General features: G+C 36.6%; 1 protein-coding gene across 2 annotated transcripts in view; it reads left to right on the top strand.

The window, feature by feature from the left end:
* LCTL (lactase like) overlaps positions 1–20,591 on the top strand; it is a 499,576-nt gene that overhangs the window by 177,118 nt on the left and 301,867 nt on the right. For both annotated transcript variants that reach the window (XM_044077870.1, XM_044077869.1), the window contains exon 9: positions 20,457–20,591. This exon is cut by the window's right edge and continues 137 nt beyond it. In XM_044077870.1, the coding sequence (XP_043933805.1) occupies positions 20,457–20,591 (135 nt within the window). The remainder of the gene's footprint in view (positions 1–20,456) is intronic.

The following is a 20,591-nucleotide window of genomic DNA, read 5'->3' as shown; positions in this document are numbered from 1 at the left end:
GGCAGAGCCTGGATGGCACTCTGAAAGCAGCACTTTTTTAGAGCTCCTCAAAAATACTTCAAATAACAGGAAATAAACATTTTTTCACAGAAAAAAACAGTTAACTATTGTTCTTTAATATTTATGCTATCATTATATTGAGTTTGGAATATATTCTTCAAAAATTTCCTGTCAGAAATATCTGGAGTTTAAAACTGCTCTCTGAAGATGAGTAGCTCAAAGAACTCACATGCAGAATTTACTTTGAAGAAAGAAATTCAGTTGATGTCTTCTACTTTACAAGAACTATCTATTAAAATGGACAGCTTCAATAACAACTTAGAAAACTTGAGAGAAAGCTGTCACAAACAAACTGAATCCTTTAAAGAGTTACTTCAACAGCATCAAACTAAAATATTAAGCATTGAAGAGTCTTTATCTGATATAGATGGAAGGCTCAAGGAGGAAGAAATCCAGGTAGATGTCCTTCAGCAGCAAAATAAATGGCTTATCACCAAGTTGGATGACATGGAAAATAGAGAAAGGAGGACTAATGTGAGAATTTTTGGTTTACCAGAAAAATCTGAAGATGATATAATTTCCTTTCTTAATTCATGGTTACCCGAAATCCTAGATCTAAAAGAAGGATTCTCTTATGGTATAGAAAGAGCTCATAGAGTCATTGGGAAAACTATTCCTTTATCACCATCATCCACTCCCAGGTCAGTAGTGGTTAAATTTCTCTCTTATCTTGATAAAGAACTTGTCCTTAAATGTGCTTGGAGAAGATCCCCACTGAAATACAAGCAAAATATAATTAGATTTGACAGTGACATTTCCTCTACAGTTTTGGAAATGAGAAAGAAAGCCGGGCCACTTGTAAAATTACTTAAACAGAATAAAATAAAGGCACAACTGGCATACCCTGCAAAAATAAGGATTTTTACTTCAAATGAAATAAAAACTTTTAATGACATTGAAGAAGCAGTAACCTTTGTCAAAAACAATAATATAGTTACAGTCCCGGAGGAAATGGACTGGGCTTTATCTACATCACTGAAAAGATCTCTGGAAAAAAAATAATTGGATTGGTGTAAAAAAAAGAAGCAAAGAACTGACTCAAAAAGTATCCCTTCCACTACCTCTCTCAAAGTATCAACTAAAACTAAAAATATATGCTAAAGGTAACAATTTAATATTGTTTGTTCTTTCTTTAAACATGTTGTAAATTCTATGTTATAAACTTATAATACACCTATTGCATACTTTAGACTCAAAGTTTAGTTCATAAGTGACATATTACATCAATAATTTAATTGACTCTATTAGTTTACTTTTGTTCATGACAGTATTTTATAGGGGAAAAGAAATTATTTACTGAGTAAGGAATGCTAAATATACATTGTACTTTTTAGTACAATAACAGCTATGCTTTAGTTAATTTAATTTTCTTAATATTAGTTGCTAGTTAATGGGTGGGGTTTAGTTGTATTTTATGACTAATCTCAGTCATTGTTATGGTTTTATGATTAATTTATACAAAGTCTTTGCATATTCACTGGAGGTTATTATACCTAACAAGTTCATGATTTCAGCTGAACGTTTATTTTTAAAATGAAGAAGTGAAGCTTTTTAAATGCACGAGACTCGCAGGGAAATCTTCAGTTCCCTTTACGCGAGCCTGTCAGTGCATTTGCGAACTGTCATGAATGTAGAGAGCCCTTTTGACATTTAACTTCTAACTATAAACCCTATACATTAAATAAATATCACTTTGCCCTTCTAGTTAGTTTAATCACATAGAATTTATTTCCGATACATTTAAATGTTTATTTGGATGTTTCTCCTCCCTTTATTTTTTATTTTTTTGTTTGAGGAGTTAAAATGTCTTGAATTGCTAAGCGTTACACTAATTGGAATCTCATTTTGTCTCCTTATCGAACACCATTGTATAAAGTGGAGGAATGTTAAAAGTAGCCTGCTTTGTCTTTGCTTGGGTCAGAGTTGGCATGGAACGTTGTTGTTGACGCTTATATGAAGCGTATGTGTCTTGTGGTCATTGATGACTTGCATAGGTTTTTGAAAAGATATTGCTGTTCCCCAGAGACGAAGAACATAAAATCCTTTAGTTATGAGCAAAAACTATTCCCAAAACACCCAGTAATGTCTTTACAGATCAGTTATTTTCTTTATTGTTGACATTAAGGAGCATTCCAAGAATGCTGTGGAGAAACAATCTGTCATCCGTTAGAACATATTTGGTTTCCTGCCAGCTCTCCTGTATTTGACAACTGTGTCTCAGTGCTGGTGTGTGGTGGTAGCTCAGTGTGGGGCTCTCTTCATTGTCCCCCAGCCATTTACGGTCTAGTGGGTGGGTTTTCCCATTCTAGCCTAGTTGTGCAGTTGAGTGGATTTTTTGATTACACTTGGGAACGGTGCATGTGAGCTACTGTGTGTGTGTTTGTGTGGCTGGCTAGTCAACAGATGTTCTGTAAAAGGGATTTGATTTTACAAATTTCAAACAATATACATGACACCAGGTATTCAGTTTCAAAGATGACCTAAACCACCATACCTACACAGCCTACGACAACACACACTGCTAACAAGAAAGGCTGTAAATATAGAATAAACATCAATCTCTATAAGTACTTTTCACTTAATAGATGACTGCAGCATAAAGTATATTAAATAATGGTATGAAACTGTGGGGATAGTTTTATTACGGAATAGAACAGTGGCCATATTCTTTGTAACATCATTATATGTAATGGTTTCTGTGCTCATGCAGTTTGTCTACAGGAGAGGTTATCGCACACAATCAGGCCAAAGGTGCATCCTCCTAATTTGAGGAAACTGTCATTGTGGGTTTGAAGAGCTTATTATGATATAGCTATTGCCAGTCATTGTGTTGGGGGGGTATAAGTCGCAATGCTCAAGATACATAAGCTTAAAAAGTTTTGAGATATTGGTTTGACTACCTTACCTCTTCCCAAAAGATATACAAGCCTCGTAAATTCAGCAAAGCAAACTTACACGCTTCAGCTTCCACCGGTACAGGTCAAATCCTCTCCAGAAAGCCAACATTACATCTTAAGAAACCACAAAAGAAAAATGTGTTAGCAGGGGACATTACACCAGATTATTATTGTAAAAATTGCATTCTTTAAGATATGCATCTGGGTAGTCTTGAATTTAATTATCCCTGACTAACAAACTCAGGGCTGGGTGTTTCTCACCGATAGCGAGTATAGAGGGGACTTTGGGGGATGTATCAGCGGAGGAGCAGGGGCACAAGTGCAGACATCAAATGATGTTTGGTCATGGTCGTGGTTGTTTTTCTACATGGGAGGCACTTTAGGGAGCATGTAACACAGTATAAATGGCAGCAAATACAGTTTCTTAAATGGATACAGCAGTGAGACACCCAGGTTTACAGAACATATTAACTCGCAAGTAGCCCTAGAGCACACAAATTGAATTACGCATGCCCCATTGACCACACAAGTTTCTACTACAAACACTCTAGGGACAATTAACTCAAAAACAATACTAATGTATAGCAATTGTACAGTGTGATGTGGACTCATGCTTTCTTTTCAAAAAAACAACAATAGCTGGCAAACAAACATGGAGTTCACAAACAACAAGCATGAGAGATCCGTTTTTAAATGGAGGAATAGTGTGATATTGACTTCACAATTAGAAGAGGAAGAGAAAGTATAAGGTCTTATCTGATACTTGATCTTTACAAAGCTATATATTATCGGAAATTCCATACCTGTAACACTGCTTCTCATTTGATATAGTAGTGACAGAATACAAACAAAGAGCAATTTGTGCATGCTCATTTATCTATGCAAAGGTTGTCCCTGATTTATTTATTTCTATACTGCACTGATGTCATAAGAATAATTTTAGGTACACCCATAATGTTTACACCTATAATGGTATATTTGTGGACAGGGCTCAACTAAATAAAGAAGGCTAAGAATAATGATGGTTGAAATTAGTACTAATATCAATTTACACTGATTCTGAACCAAATTTACAATTATTTAAAGATGGACAAAATGTAGAGTGTTTGTCTAGTAAAAATAGCAGGTAAACTACTTACGGGTGAGCTGCAGGAATATGTAAGTTGCATAATGTTTATATTCAATAGATGGAAGTTGGGTGGTTCATTATTTAAAGTTTCATATTAGCTTTATTGTATGGGACACAAGGAAGTGAGTTCTGGTCTTGCAACTGTAATAATGGGAAAAGTACACTAATAGAACATATTCTGCACGTTCACTGAATATATGCTGACGAGGCCTGAAATTCCTGGATTAGTAGAACTTCAAACAGGTGACAATACATGAAATATATTAGTTGACATGTACTTACAGTAATAAATTGAGATTTGTACAAATTCATTCTAATTTTACTCTTGAAATCTGTTAACATGAAGGATTGTGTACACGTCTGTACTGACACATATGAAAAAAGAAGGAAAAAGTGATTGTTAAACATTGCTCAAGATATGAAAAAAGGGAGGTAAATGAAATATAAAGACAAGATATATACATATGGAACCATTAAAACATAGAGGGGGTAGTTGATGCATTTTTCAGTTGACTCATTTTACTACCTTTGGTTTTTCAAATTATTCATGAACTTGCATTCTTTATTGAATGAATAAATAATAACAAGACTCTAAGGCACCTGTATATTGCATATTTTGTGGTGGTTTTGAGAGAATATAGTTTAAAATTGGGAATTGACTTCACAATAAGAAGAGGAAAAGAAAGTGTGAGGTCTTATCTGATACCTGATTTTTACGAAGGTATATATTATCGGAAACTCCATATCTGTAACATTACTTCTCACTTGATATAGTAGTGACAGAATACAAAGAGCAATTTGTGCATTCTCATTCATCTAGGTAATCATTCTAATCATTAAATGCATTCAAAAGGAATTTACTGCTAAAAAGACTCGGGGTTGTGAAGTTATTATTTCAAAAACCTGACAGATTGATTATCTTACCTATGTTTTTAAGATTTGATATAATTTATTTAGTATTTATGGTAGCTGTTCAATTAAATTTATAATGCCTAGAATGGTATTGTGTTTTTAATATTGAGGTATAACTGTGAACAATCACTTATGATCTACTCAATTTAATGCTCTACATCAAGAGTAGCAAAGAAGCTCTTTACTGAAGTTTGGAGTAATGTACAAATATGATATTGAGCTCTATTACATTAAATTTCTATGTATAGTACTGTTTATACCAGTACTTATATGTGTATTGAAATACTACCTGTCTAGAACAATACAATTTGAACTCTTCAACCAATGCATCAGAGAAAAAAATGGTTTGTGGATTTACAATGGCTCACTAGATTGATTGTTGATACTATTGTAGTTAAGTCTTACAATGTTGGTCATAGTATATTATATAAGATAATTACTAAATGAATGAGTCACTTTACAGAAACTCATGAAAGTTGAAAGGTAACTGGTGTAGTAAATGTCTCTTGAAATTTTTACCTACATTTTATGAATATTTGATTTTGATTGAAATACATATTTGATTTACTATGCATAAAGTAAATTTGTTCCAGTCATTGCCTAAATTTTGTATTAAGTTAATTTTATAATAAATGCATACTTATGTGCATGGATCAAACTAGATGTATATAATGGAGTCGATTATTTATTATCTCCAGAATAACATATAATGGAGCCTCTAACTTCTCATTGTTATTTGATTTATTGTTAGTAATGAGGGTTAATCTGACTTAACATTTTAGTTCTTTCAGATTAGGAATGATATTCATTCCATGTTTGTTAAAAGATAATTTTAAATATTTGTCTATACATGTGTATAAAATTAACTATTGTACTCTTGTTAGTCTTACGTTTTGGCCTCTTCTAGTATACATATTATACAACTCAAAAGGAAATAAGAAGGTTTACTACATTATCAATATATATATATATATATATATATATATATATATATATATATATGGAAAATATGCAGCAAATAAGTAACAAAATAACTTGCTATTGTTTCCTATCAGAACTCTTCAATAAATAAATTAACTGGATGAGTATAAAACTTCTCTCACTAAATGTGAATGGTTTAAATATTCCAAGGAAAAGATCTAGCCTATTTAAATATCTAAAAGTAAACAAAGCACAATTAATATTTCTACAAGAAACTCACTTTAAAGCTAATGATAATTTCATTTGGAATCCAAATGATTTCTTAAAGCTCTCTAGCTCTTCATACAGTAAAAAAACAGAGGAGTATTAACATTGTGGAGGAAAAGTGTTACTAATCCTCAAGTAATATATAATTATGAAGACAAAGATGGCCTTTTATCAATAGTAATAATAAGATATAGTAATATAATTTGGACATTGGTGAATCTTTATTGGTTTCCAGGTATAGGAGTAGGAACAATTAAGAAGCACATATAACTTATTAATAAGACATCAAAAGGTAGTCTAATTGTAGGAGGGGATTTTAATTGTATCTTAGATAGTCAGGAGACTACAAGTAGATGGCCATTTTGTTTAACATCTACAGGAAGAACTCTTAAGAAATGGTTAGATAATATGCAGTTATTAGATTCCTTTAGTCTTAAAAATTAAAGTTCATTACAATTTTCTCATAGTGATTATAGATTCAATACCCAAACAAGAATTGATAAATTATATGTATCCCAAGATTTAAAAATGAAAATATCACATTCTTCCATAATTCCCTGCCCCATATCTGATCACAATTCACATATTCTTAGAATTCAAATGAACTTTAAGAAACTAACACTTACTAAAATAATTCCTGTATATTTTACTAAATTAAATGAGTTTAAGACTTGGTTAGATTTGGAAATAAAATATTATTTAGATACGAATAATACTGGTGACGTAAATGTAGTTATTTTATGGGATTCACTAAAAGCATATCTTTACGGTAAAATCATTTCCTTATGTAACAATAAAGTAAAAGAATGGGAGTCTGAATTAGTTAATATTCAAAAATGCATTATAGAAATTAACCTCAAGGATGTGGAGAACCTGGTTGAAAAAAAAAGAAATTGGAGAATTGAATAAAAAATACAATGACATTATAATGCATAAAACCAATCTGGCATTGGAAAAATTAAAATTAAATTCATACGCTGTTTCACCAAAATATATGCATAGCCTAGCAATGAGATTAAAAATGCAATCCAATACAAACAATATTACAAATATAATTCATGAAGGGGAAAACAAGAAAAATGTATCAGATATAGGTGATATATTAGATGCCTTCAAATTCCATTTCACAAAGCATTATAATATTAATGATTCTCCTCATAACAAAATAGATATAGGACTAGATTATACAAATTTAAACAAAATACCAGAGTTTAAACATAAATATTCAGAAACAAATAACATTTAAAGAAATTAAAGAGAAAATTAAGGAAGGCAAAAATAACAAAGCTCCAGGCATAGAAGGAATCATTATAGAAATTTATAAATTACTTCCATCATTAGTCATAACAGTACTTCAGAGGGCATTAAATAAGTTCATAGGTTCATAGGTTCATACTAGGCTATCTGCCCTAGGGCATTTATAAGCCTAGCCAGAGTGTGTGTGGCTTTCACCACCCCTTAGGATGAGAATACTATGCCCTTTTAGGGTTTAGTTTACTGTGCCTCTGTCTAGTAGTGACACAGAGATGACCCCCGGGGTAAACCTACGATCTCCCATCCACTCATCAAGATTTCTCTTGAATAGAATCAGTGAGGGGCTCTGCCTAACATGGACTGGGATTCTATTCCAGAGTGTAGGGAGCCTCTGGGTTATGAATCTGTCCCTCCAGCATGCCCTATTTATTTCTGTGGCGAGGTTTAAGTCTCTTGCTCTCGTGGCTCTGATGGATTTGGATTTTCTGAGGTGGAGCATGTCCATTAATTCCGGATTGGACATGGCCTTGTACGTCAGGCACAGATCACCTCTGAGTAGGCGGTATGCAACTGAATAGAGCTGGAGATTTTTCAGTCGGGCAGCATATGACATATGTTTAAGACCCTTTATCCTCTTGGTGAGGAACTTTTGGGGTCTTTCCAACTGCTGCAGGTGTCGGGTGAGATACATCCCAAATGGGGCATTGTACTCAATCATTGGCCTGATAAGAGAAGAGTACAGGGGCACAATGACCTCTCTTGATCTAGATGTGAAACCCTTCATGATAAGGTGGGCAATATAGAAGGTCTTCCTAACCACTTTGGCAATGTGAGTGTCAAATGAGAGGTTACTGTCAACCTGGGTCCCTAGGTCCCTGATTACCTCTTCCGTACTTAATGGATTACCACCAAGGTGGTAATTTGTGGGTACCTTGTTTTTCCCAAAGGGTATGACTATACATTTTTTGGCGTTCAGCTTAAGGCCATGGCTCTGGCACCAATTATCCATTTCTATGAGGCCTCTCTGAAGGATGTTTGTGTCCGCTGGAGTATCAATTATGGCGCCCAGTTTGCAGTCATCTGCAAACTTTGTCAGCCACAATCCTCCTATGTACCTCGGAAAAATAAATGCCGAACAAGAGGGGTCCCAGGACTGAGCCCTGTGGGACACCGCTTGTGACTGGCTTAGAGTCTGACATAGCTCCAACAACTCTGACCCTGCGGGTTCTGTCCTTGAGCCAGTTTGCAACCCATCTTGTGACATATGGGTTTACATTTAAGCTGGTGAGTTTGTCTATGATGCCCGAGTGGGCTATTGTGTCAAAGGCTTTTGCAAGGTCAAGGTAGGCTGTGTGAACTGCCTTGCCCTCATCAATGGCCTTAGTGACTGTTTCAAAAAAGTCGACCAATTTCAAAAGGCAGGATCTGCCCTTGACAAAGCCAAATTGGGTAAGATCCAATGTCTGTAGGTCCCCAATGTCTTTGTTTATGAGTTCCATAATGATCCTCTCCATAGCTTTGCAGACCAGGCTCGTCAAGCTTATGGGGCGGTAATTTCCAGGGTCCGTAGAAGCACCGCCTTTGTGAAGTGGGGCCACTGTTGCCATACGCCACTCTTTGGGTACATATCCTGTAGTAAGGCTAAGATTAAACAGCAGCCTTATGTGTGGGTTTAGTTCCTCTTGGAGTTCATGTAGCACACAGCCCGGGACACCATCCGGTCCCATTGATGCTGTGTTTTTAGCTTTAGAGAGGGTGGCTCTCACCTGGGCATCTGAGATGTTAGGGAGGCTACACTCTGCTGGGATAGTTATTTCTCCTTTTGGGGAGGAGGAGAAATTTGCACTGAACCTGTCTGCCAGAATGTTGGCAATGTCAGTGGGTTCAGTGTATTTTGTGTCATTTTGGACTAACTCTGAGCATATCTGGGAGTTTCCACCCAGGTTTCTAACATAGCTAAAGAAGGCCTTGTGATTGTCTTTTGTGTCTTTTGCGATTTTTCTCTCAAAGTTGGCCTTGGATGATTTTATGAGTGATCGTAGTTTTTGCTAGTACTGATCAGAGATGCCTTCCCTTTTGGGGATTTTGCTCTGTCATGTAGTAGCTTCCTCCTCCTGTTGTAAAGTTTGTTTATGGCTGGGGTCCACCAGACCGGTGCCTGCCTTTGGGGAATGGGTCTTGGTTTTATTTGGGATTGCATGATCCATGCATTCTTGAAGGTGCCCGTAGAAGGCATTTGCAAAGGATTCAGCAGTGTGGGTTGTGGTTTCCACTGGCCCAGGGGCCTTGAAGGATACCACTTCAGTCTTAAGAAATGTGAAGTTGGCTTTTGAGAAGTTCTTCACTGTGGTCTTTTGTGCATGGGGTGGGGGCGGGATGTGGATATCCAGTGAGATTAATTTATGGTCTGATCTTACCAAAGAGGGATATACTTCCGGTGTGGAGCATTTTGTCCCCATGTTTGTGATGATCAGGTCTAGTATATTGTCTCCTCTTGTGGGAATGGTGACTAGTTGTTCCATTGCATTTGAGTTTATGAATTCTAGGAACCTTTGGGCTAGGGTGTTGGGGCTTGAGTAATGTTCCCAGTCTATGTTTGGGTAGTTGAAGTCTCCCAAAATGATGGTATTTGGAGAGACATTCATACTCTCCAGTGTCTTCAGGAAGGCTGTGTGGGGTTCCTGAGTTTGAGAGGGTGGTCTGTAGCATGCTACAAACTGTAAGGCAGTTTTGCCTATGGTTAGTTTCACCTGGATGGTCTCCGATGCTTCGTGCGTTGCCACTAACCTGGAGGTGTGGGTATCTTTGATGAATATGGATACTCCCCCTCCTTTTGTGGTTCGGTCCAAGTTTTGGGGCCGGAAAGCATGATATGAGGTAAAACCTGATAGTGCTGGGGTGCTCTCAGGAGCCTTGAACCAGGTTTAAGTCACTGCACAGACATTGATGTTCTCCATACTGAGGAGGGCTTCGAGGTCGTGCATCTTGAGGTTTAGACTTCTGGCATTGAGCAGCATTACCCTTAGTTTTTTTCCACTTGTGTTTTTTAGGGAGGTAGGTTTGTCATTTGAGCCTTGCCTAAAAAAGGCACTATGGGGGTGGCAAGAGCCTTGGCCAATATCCAGAAGCCCAGGGGTGACAGGTGCAAGCCATCCCTTGTGAAGCAGCGTGGCTTGTCAAGCATGTCATCCCAAGCAGACAGACATTGGATCCCCTTAGAATGACACCAGTAATTAAGCCAATTGTTAAAACTGATCATTTTGTCTTTGTACTGTGGCATCATTCTTGGTGAGGGTAAGATGCTGTTCAGGGTCAGGGTCATACCGGCCTGGGCTACATAATCAGAGAGCTCCTCTATGTCTCTTTTCATGTAGTCCAGGGAGGTACGTCTCAGGTCGTTCACACCGGCATGTACAATGACTGAGTCATATTTGTACTTGCTGTGGAGTGACCTGAGTGCTTGTGTTATGTGGCGGATTCTAGCTCCCGACAGGCAGCTTACTGTGACCTTTTCCTTGCTCAGTCTGGTGAGTGGGACGTCAGTGTGTCTGACTATGGAGTCACCTATTACAAGTGTGTCTGGCATGTTGTTTGGCCTTAAGGGCTGTGACTGTTTAGCACACTGACTTTGTGAACTATGTGTTGCATGTGCTATGTCTTGAGGTGGTGGTTGCTTGGGTGTCTGCTTTGGAGGCCTCTGTTGTTTTGGTAGATTTTTAATCAGCGCCTCCGAGTATGTTTTTGTGTGTTTATGTGTTTGGTTTGCAGTTGTGATAGTTCTATGTGAGACTGGGTTTGTGGTGTGCGTGGTTACCTTCTCCTCCTGACTGGTCTTGCCAGTACTGAATTGAGAGAGTTCAGCCTCCAGTTTGGCTATATAGTTGCATCTCTCGCATATTCTTATTTGTTAAGGAGGAGGAGAGGGTTGTCTGTGTACATGAGGCAATTGTAACATTGCTTCAAGATTCCCAGATTCACCAGCTGAACAGGAAAGGACACCAGTAATTGACCCTTCGACATGCTAGAAATAGTGAAAAAGATTGCTGTGTAACTGAGTCAGAAAGGATCTATAGGGAAATGGGTACTCAAGGGAATTTAGGTGAAAGAAGTACTTTATTTTGTTTAAGAGTGCTTTACCTGTATAAAAAATGCTTTAAGAGCAAGTGCTGAGCTTTTCAGTTAGTGAATAGGCTGTTTAGATTGCAAGTAGAGCAATTCTAAGGGAAAAATTGAAGAGTAGACTTTACGGAGCCAGAAATAATTTAAACTTGATTAACCGGCGCTGCCCGATGCTGCTCTATGAGCAACTTTGTGCTAAAGCGCGCAAAAGTGGGCTTTATAGCAGGGGGTTGAAAAGAGCCAGGAATTGACCCAAAATGGCCAATAAACTACAAGTTGCTGGGCTGGAACCAATCCTCTAGTGACAAATAGGTTGCTCAGTGCTCCCACTCCCACTGGTGAACAAAGAAGCTTCCTCTTATCCAAATAAGGGTATGGATAGCACAGGGACTAAGACAAAGCCCAGAGATCAGCAAAATCTGAAGACTGGACTGTTCTAGTTCAGAAAAGCGGGAAAACAAGGATTTTTTTTGTTTTTTTTTTTTTTACAGAGAAAGGAGAAAGAGATACAGTAACAAACAGTAAATGCTATAAAACGGCTAGCACACTTGAGTGTGTTAGCCTAACAATTAAATTAAACAAAAATAACTTTTTAAAGTGCTAACAGTATAAATTCAACACAAGTACAGTAAAAACAATATGCAGAGCTGTTTTTTAAGAGAAATGCAGTCGAGATGCAGTAATTTAAGCGAAAGCCAGAAAAAATACTTATAAATCCAGGAAAGTCACTCTTTCACTCTCTGAAATTTATCTACAAGGCATTATTCCACCTTCATGGAGATGCACACTGATTACACCTATTTTAAAAGAAAATAAAAATCCCAAGTTGTGTAGCTCATACAGGCCTATTTCACTTCTAAATAATGATTATAAAATGTTTATGTCTATTCTGGTTAACAGGATTAAAAAGTCTCTAACTCAAGTCATTAATGAGGATCAAACAGGGTTTATTCACAATAGACACACTCAAGACAACATACAAAGAATTTTAACCATTGTAGATCTCTTAAATAGAGACAAAGCTGAAGCTTTAATAGTAACATTAGACACTGAAAAGGCATTTGACTAACTAAATTGGGATTATCTTTTCAAAATACTACAAATTTATAATTTCCCCTCAAGATTCATTAATTTAATAAAAAACATTTATAAGGATAATCTAGCTTATGTAAAATTAGGCCCTTTCACATCAGATGCGATTAAAATTTCTAAGGGTACCAATCAAGGATGCCCTATGTCACCACTGTTGTTTGCATTAGCAATTGAACTTTTTCTTCCACTATTCATCTTAACCCTAAAATTAAAGGTATTGAAATTAATAATCAAATTCTTTCCAAAAGTATGTTCTTTGCTGATGATATTCTACTCACTTTATTAAATTCAGAAGAGTCACTATGTGAACTAAATTTATTAGCTGAAAAATTATATCACATCTCAGGTTTAAAGATTAATGCTTTCAAATCGAAAAACATGTTATTAAATAATAAAAATAATTCAATTTCTAACATAAATCCAATTGTTGGGAAACAGGTTTCTTCTCTAGATTACTTAGGAATTGTTTTATGTGAAACATTAGAATTAATTCCATCTACAAATCATAATAATATTCTGGATACACTTAAATCATTAATAGTGAAATGGAATAAATTGTTCCTAACATTTGAAGACAGATTGCAGTTAATAAAGATGGTACTTCTCCCAAAGGTAAACCACACCGCTTTAGCAATACCTATTATGCCTAGTAAAAAAGTTTTAAAATAATTAAATAGAATCTTTTTAAGATTCCTTTGGTATCCCAAAAAAATAGGATTGCTTTCCTAAACCATATCAGACCCTGGGAAATGGGGGGGGGGGCATAAACTTTCCTGATTTAGAATCTTACATTAAAGCATCTATTCTTAAAACAGTTATAAATTGGATAGATCCAAAATGTTCTTCCGCTTGGAAAACATTACATACTGCTATTTTTCAGGAAGAAAATAAATTAGCAAAAAATATACAACTGCTTGGACAGAACAATGTACTCTGGAATATCATCTGTATCAACTTACAATACAATTTCACCAAGCCTACTAACCTAAATTATATAAATTACATTTATAACACTTTCCGGAACTTCATAAACAATAATATTGAAATTAAATTATGGTTGCAGTTACTAACTCCTTTTAATATTACAAAAAACTTTGTTAATAACATTTCCATAAATACTCTTAAACCATGGAAAGGAAATAATTTCTCATGTTGGTATCAATGTATCGAAAATCTAACAGTCATGAATGTCAATCAGATAATTAATACATTCAATCTATCAAGTAGTGACTGGTTAGTTCTTAATAGTCTGGTACCATATGTGCAAGATATGTGTAGAACAATAGAAAATTCTTCATTTAACTCCATACCTAAATTTAAATTTTATCTACATGAAGTATTATACAGAGACTTTAATTGGACAAATTTAACTTCAAAGTTATATAAAATCATTATTAGTTACAAAACAAATTCTAACCAGAAATTTTGGAATTTTATCAATAAAGATTGTTCATTGTTGTTATCCAAGGAATCAAAAATAAACATACTATATTCTATTAAGTTAACTTCAAATATGCAAAGTTGGAGAATCTTTGCATGGAAATTCTTGCATAGAGCCTTTTACACCCCTAATAAAATAGCTAGATTTAAAAATACTAATGATGTAATATGCTGGAGATGTAATGTAAAATGTAATGCTGATTGGTCACATATTATATATGACTGCATTCATATTAAAACATTTTGGGAGGATATTGGTGAATTTCTGCAAGCCATTTTTACTGACTCTTTCATTTTGTCAAAGTCATTAATTCTTCTGAATAAAATTGAAACCACTACTATGAAAAAGAAGGAACTTTATCTTCTTTGGACTATAATGGCTATCTCAAAAATGCATCACTAGGAAATGGAACTCCTCTATCATTCCAACAATTGAAGATTTTCTCACTCTTTTGAAAGAAGTAACACTGTTGGAAATTAAAGTCAAGGAAATTAGGATCTTTCTGAAGAAATGGACTAACAATGCTTGGGAGAAAGTTCTCTCCCTAATAGAGACACTCAAAATGGACACAATTTTATCTTCATAAGAAAAGAGGAAGCAAGAATGCAAGTTATAATTTGTTAATGCTTGTACAATAACCTTTATTATTTGTCTGTGTATCTATGATTGTATTCCTTTTGACTTTGTCTGACCTGAGGCAATTGTATATTCTGTAAATAGTTCATTCAATTCACTTTTATTTGATGTGTTATATTTACTATGTATTGTTTAAAAATAAAAAGTTTTCTGAATAAAATTATTTGAACAAAAAAAAAAGAGTTCTACAGAGTGGAAGCATTACCTTTTGTCTTCTAGTATGTCCCTATGAGGATGCATCCTAAAATTCAGTTTGTTGCTGCTGCCACCCTCTCATTCTGCTCCTGGTAGTACAGTCCAGGAGAGACCAACATCCCAGATGCTTTTTCCTGCTATGTTACCATCAGCTCCATTCTCCTCAGCTGACAGCTCACTCTAGAGTTTTGTAAAGTGCTTGTAAAGCAAGTGCAAGACTTTGTATATATTTGACTTGGACTTCAAATGAAACCTTTCTGCCCACTTGGCCAGCTTTTCCAAATCCTTCACTAGCATCTTGCCTTATCCTCCATTGATACTCTTACCTTTGTGCCATCAAAGAGTTTGACATTGTTCTCTGTTCCCCCAGATATGTCTGACACAAACATATTGAAAAGTACTGGTCTCTGGATAGACCCCTGCATACTCCACTAATCACTTTTCTGATTCCTGATATTTTCTGTTTAACCACAACCGTCTGTATTACCATACAGTTATCTAGTCCCCACAGTCTTGGTCCTATCCCCAAACCCTCCAGTTTTCTCATCAACCTCCTAGGGGGATAGAGTTAAAGACTTTATCAAAGTCCAGGTAGATCATGTTTACTGGTAATCCACTTTGAAGTTTATCTGTAATGCAGTCATAAAACTGGAACAAGCTTGACTTGCTCCATGAACACACATTGGTTACTCTCTTGGAGATTGTTGTGTCCTAAGAAGGCTAAAACCCTTCCCCTCAAGGTTCTCTCCATGATTTACCTATCATCGTTGTTAAGCTAACATGTCTGCAGTTTCCAGGATCCCCCCCCCCACTTTATAAAGATACCACTCTTACTGTCTTCAAGTCCCCTGGCACTTATTTGCAATGATCTTTTGAAGATAGCCATTGTGGTCTACATCCACACTGGGCAAATCTCTGAGGACTGTGGGATATAGCAAATCTGTCCTTGTGCATTAACTTTCCAAAGGACAGCTAGTTCCCTATCTTCTACTCCTTCTCTATCCAGTTGTGTACCCATTATCCCCCTCCCATTCTGCTGTACCTTCCCCCAAGAATAACACCTTCCCCTTGTCTACCTAGGGGAAGACAGAAGCAAACTAATAATTTAGTACAATCGCTTTTCCCTGGTCTTCTGTTGTCTCACTCCCATCGTTGCTTATTCTGGAGAGTTCTGCCCCTCTCTTCCTTCATTCTGTTATGTTCCCCTTTCTTTCTTAATACCTTGTAACTCCTTTTCAGTTTTCAGCTTTGTTGCCCTCACCATCCTTATTGTCTTTCTGCTAGCTTCCTTGTGCTTTGTCCTCCCCTCTCCATCCCTCCTATCCATTGCCCTATATGCTCGACTCATATTCCTATGTAGTTACATTGACTTTGTTTCTCTTTTTACATTAGTTGGGTCTTCCTCACACCATTTTTAATAGCTCTATAACCAGGAGCAGCTGATCCCTTATTCATTCACATTTTATAGTCCAATATTAGCTCTAAATCTCTTAATTCATCATTGACCCTCTCCCCCAACCATAGCATAATTCACGCTTCTAAAATCCCACACTGCCTGATTTGAATTTGTATTTTTACCCTCCCCCCAGTCTCTGCCCCACAATGGCAATATCAGTGTTATCTAAAGATACATTAAAATGGCCATCCAGCGCATACACACTGCAGTGTTTAGATCCCCATCCAAAAGTTTATCCTTTCTGGTACTGTCATGCACCAAATAATGCAACCCGGTACCGGACAAAACCTCATTCAACTCCCATTCCTTCTCTCACCTAGATCCTGGAATCTCCCAGTTTCATCCTAGTTGATCAAAATCCTCCAAGAGCATTACCCTCTTCCTAGTACCTCACTTGTTCTTTCTCGACTCCAATTTCTCATCTTCCTCTCTTATTGTGTTTGGGGGATAATACATTGTATCAGTCCATCGGCTCTCCCCCTTTCTCTACCTTAACTGCCATCATAGCACTTAACCTAGTTTCTGAAACTGGCTTCTCCCTTACCTATACTGGGTGTGGTGTCCTTCCACTCTGTCCTCACATCTCTGGCATTCATGAATAACCTGTACCCATGCACGTACACATCCCACCCCTCTTGTCATTGGCTTATATTCCTTTGATAACAACAAAGTCCACATCCTTTCTTTCATTACTGCTTGCAGCTCCCCCATCTTCCTACTTTGATACCTTTCATTGCAGAATACTACCCAGTCATACTGAGTTTCCATTGTTTATTCCTCGGCTATGTTTTGGATCTCTTTTTACAATTTCTGCTTAAACACCAAGCCCCCTTGTTTGCCTCTGTTTCTTTTCCTTTCTCCTTCCATCCTAGTTTAAATGTACTGTTGCTGAGAAATACCTTGCCACACCAGCATTAAAAATCTCTGTCCTTTCTGGTACAAAACTGTGCCTACCCCTTGTGTAAACTGTCTCTGTGCCACATCACACCTCATTCTCCAACCAGTCCCAAGCCCGAGTTATTATTATGCGGCTGAGTTTTTTCTTGACACGTGCAAGTTGGGTAATTGTATATTAACTGTTTATCTCAAGCACAATTTTAATGTTATGTGAGAATAATGCTGACTGGTATCTAGGTTGACAGGCTCTTCCAATATGTAGAAAGTATCATTTGCATTGGAAACTGAAAAGGAGATACACAGAAGGGATCAGAATCAGAAGGAGAAATAAAGTAAAAACTACGTATAGTAACTGTAGGCTATATTGAGTTAGAACTGACAGAATAACAGACAGGAAGGGGGTGGAGCTGGGTATACTAGTACCTATAAAGGTAGGAAAGGCTGTGGTATGGTGGAATAGGTAATGCAAGATCCATGAGGGTGCTTCAAATTGGAGGGTATAAAGTAGAACCTGTCATGGTGCTTGCAAACCCACCTTTATAAAGTGGTATAACTGTTGCAGTTTTGTACTGGGACAGTGCAGCTGTTGATTAAGTTCAAGAATAACAAATGATAAGGCTTCACCAGGATGGTTGAAACAATGAAATGGTATATCACAAGGCACAGTAGAATCATATGGTTTGATTCTGTAGTACAATGTTCTGATCTTCTTGCTGACTGAGGTAAGAGTAAAGTCTGTGATGGGGAATACTGCCTTGGTTGCAAGGAGACAGGATAACTGCTTTACCAAAATGTAATTTGAATTTTTCTGTGTTTAGCTGTAAATCTGTCCAGAAAAGGACTACTCAGAATTGTTAGAAATCTGAGCAGGGTCTTGTGAAATACCCCATTCTTTTTTTTCTGTTCTTTATCAGATAGGTACAAAATTTCCTAATTTCTCTGTACATACTGAAGTACACTATTTGTCCCATATGGGAAAACTCATAGCTCATCTGTTCTTACCTTGTGTAAAGCAAGGCTGAGATTTGTATTGTACTCTGCAGCACTCTAAAGAAAGATGATCAAGGATGGCAAAATAATCTCAGTAAACAGGAGACAACACTGTCTGGAGAAATTAGTGCAATGTGGCAACCATATTTTGTGGAGTTAATCATATGGATATATTCCTAAAGCAAAATGTCTTCAGGCTTCATACTGTAAAAAATGTGATTTTGCTGGATGTGACCATAATTCCAACCAATATATACTGGGATGTGATCATTCAGGATATCAGGCACTGTCCCTTTAGCCATTATATTGTCCAGAGCTGGGTAGATCATTTAGTCCAAGGTACGCTGTCCTCTAATAGGATTCAATTACTTGTGCTAACCCAAAAACAGTTTAGTTTCTAAACAGAATTAGTAATCTGACAGACAGTCCTAGATGAGGTTAAAATCTTCCATGAGGCCAATTTCTGAGATGAAATTCCAGACACTGATTTTAGTGCCTCATTTTACAGTAGCTTAGATTGAGCTGCAGAATGTAGACATGTTCAGTCCACTGGTATTTAAGTTAATGATCAAAGAGTATCCTTCTTTGCTGAGGGCTGCTGCAGATATTTATTGCAGACTGTATCATTCTTGACCCATATGGCCCCTCTACTTGCTCATTTGTGCATTACAGCGTACAGCCTGGCACCAGCCATCTATTTGTGGCATATGTGTTTTTTCCAGACAGGTTTTAATTAGTGCCACCACATCTAGACCACAGATGAGGTGCCACTATTTTCACTGCAGATATTTTTTGCAGTTTGCATGTAAAATTCATTATTATTCTTATTGTCCACGATAGTGCAGCAAGGTTAGCTAGATGTTGAATGGGTCTTGATAGATATAGGAGATGAATTATACCATTTGTATTTGATAGGCTCAAGTTGATACAGACATCACCACCACCCCCCAAGATGGGCAAGCCATCAGCCACTCATTCCTGCCTCCCACTCCTACCCCATTCCCAGCTCTTCCAGCATCCAAGCTGCTACTACAGTTCAGGTTTTCTGGATTTCCTCTACAACACTCTGCCAGAAACAACCTTCATCTACTGACCCTCTGTAATATTCACCATCACATACAAACAATGGCACCTCTCATATTCCAAATTATTATTAACACTACTAGGTACACAGAAACATGTAAACTAAATGCATCTTTATTTCTACATACAGTGATATGTAAAACACAATGTAAAAAAAATTTTAAATGGAAGTGATGGAGAGCTAATGGTTATTAACATAATTTTCCCACCACAGGAAGCAAAGAAACTGCAATCACCTCTCGTCTCAGCCCACAAGCAACCAATGTACTCCAAGTTACCTTTTTATTGCTGGAAAGTGTATTTGCAATATAAATCTCATTTAGCATTATAGTTTTTGAACTACTATTATCCCTACAACAAATTCACTTCTCTGTTGCCATTCATCTCAACCATTGTCTAATGATGATAAACAATTCTTCCCATCTAGTTTGTTTTCCAGAAGTATCAAATGATTTTCAAAATGTGTTTATTATAAAACAATACACACTGCATGTTAGTTAAATATCTGTCCAGCTTGCAAATATGGTATATTTTCACCTCTGGCTGGGATTCACAGACAAGCACCCAGAGATAATATTCGAGGAGTTTGGTGTATGAAGCAGAGCACAGTTAATCAGATATATTAGTAACACTGTCTAAAGACTGCTCACACCTTGCACACGGCCACTAAATGTGTTAATTAGCACTGTGCTATTCACTAAATGGCTATGAATTACAGCATGTTTGATTAATTGGAAGAATGCACATCTCTTGAAAGCTACAAGACATAATAGACATATGGTAGACATAATCTAACAAAAAATGTGCCATCAGAGTAGAGTTACCTCCCCTAAAAAAAAAAAAACAGAATCACTCACCACACGTTTGCAGTTGTTATCCGACTTTATCAATTGATTTGATGAAACAACAAAATGTCTTGGTTGGCCAAATGTCTGACTATCTGATTTTAGTATCAATGATTTCCATACTTCACACATTGTTATTTTACTTTCAGATTCAGATTTTAATAGCACATACACATATGCACACATGTCTAGTAAAATTCATATATTCTGATTTCAGGCTACTAATTTATGCCAGCTGATTGCATATTCATTTTCTTACTAGGTAAGAAGTCTGCACAACAGGGCCTGAGTAGCTCAAGGTTGCCAACCTTTTCAACACAGGAGAAAACCTATATAAAAGGAACGACTGACTTCCTAGGAATTGGGCATTACACAGCTCGATATGTTACTCATAAGA

The sequence above is a fragment of the Protopterus annectens genome, chromosome 7.part0, assembly GCF_019279795.1.
Source record: "Protopterus annectens isolate FY-2018-M chromosome 7.part0, PAN1.0, whole genome shotgun sequence".
NCBI lineage: Eukaryota > Metazoa > Chordata > Ceratodontiformes > Protopteridae > Protopterus > Protopterus annectens.
The sequence above is the reverse complement of the archived record's forward strand: the minus strand, read 5'-3'. Positions and strand labels throughout refer to the sequence as shown.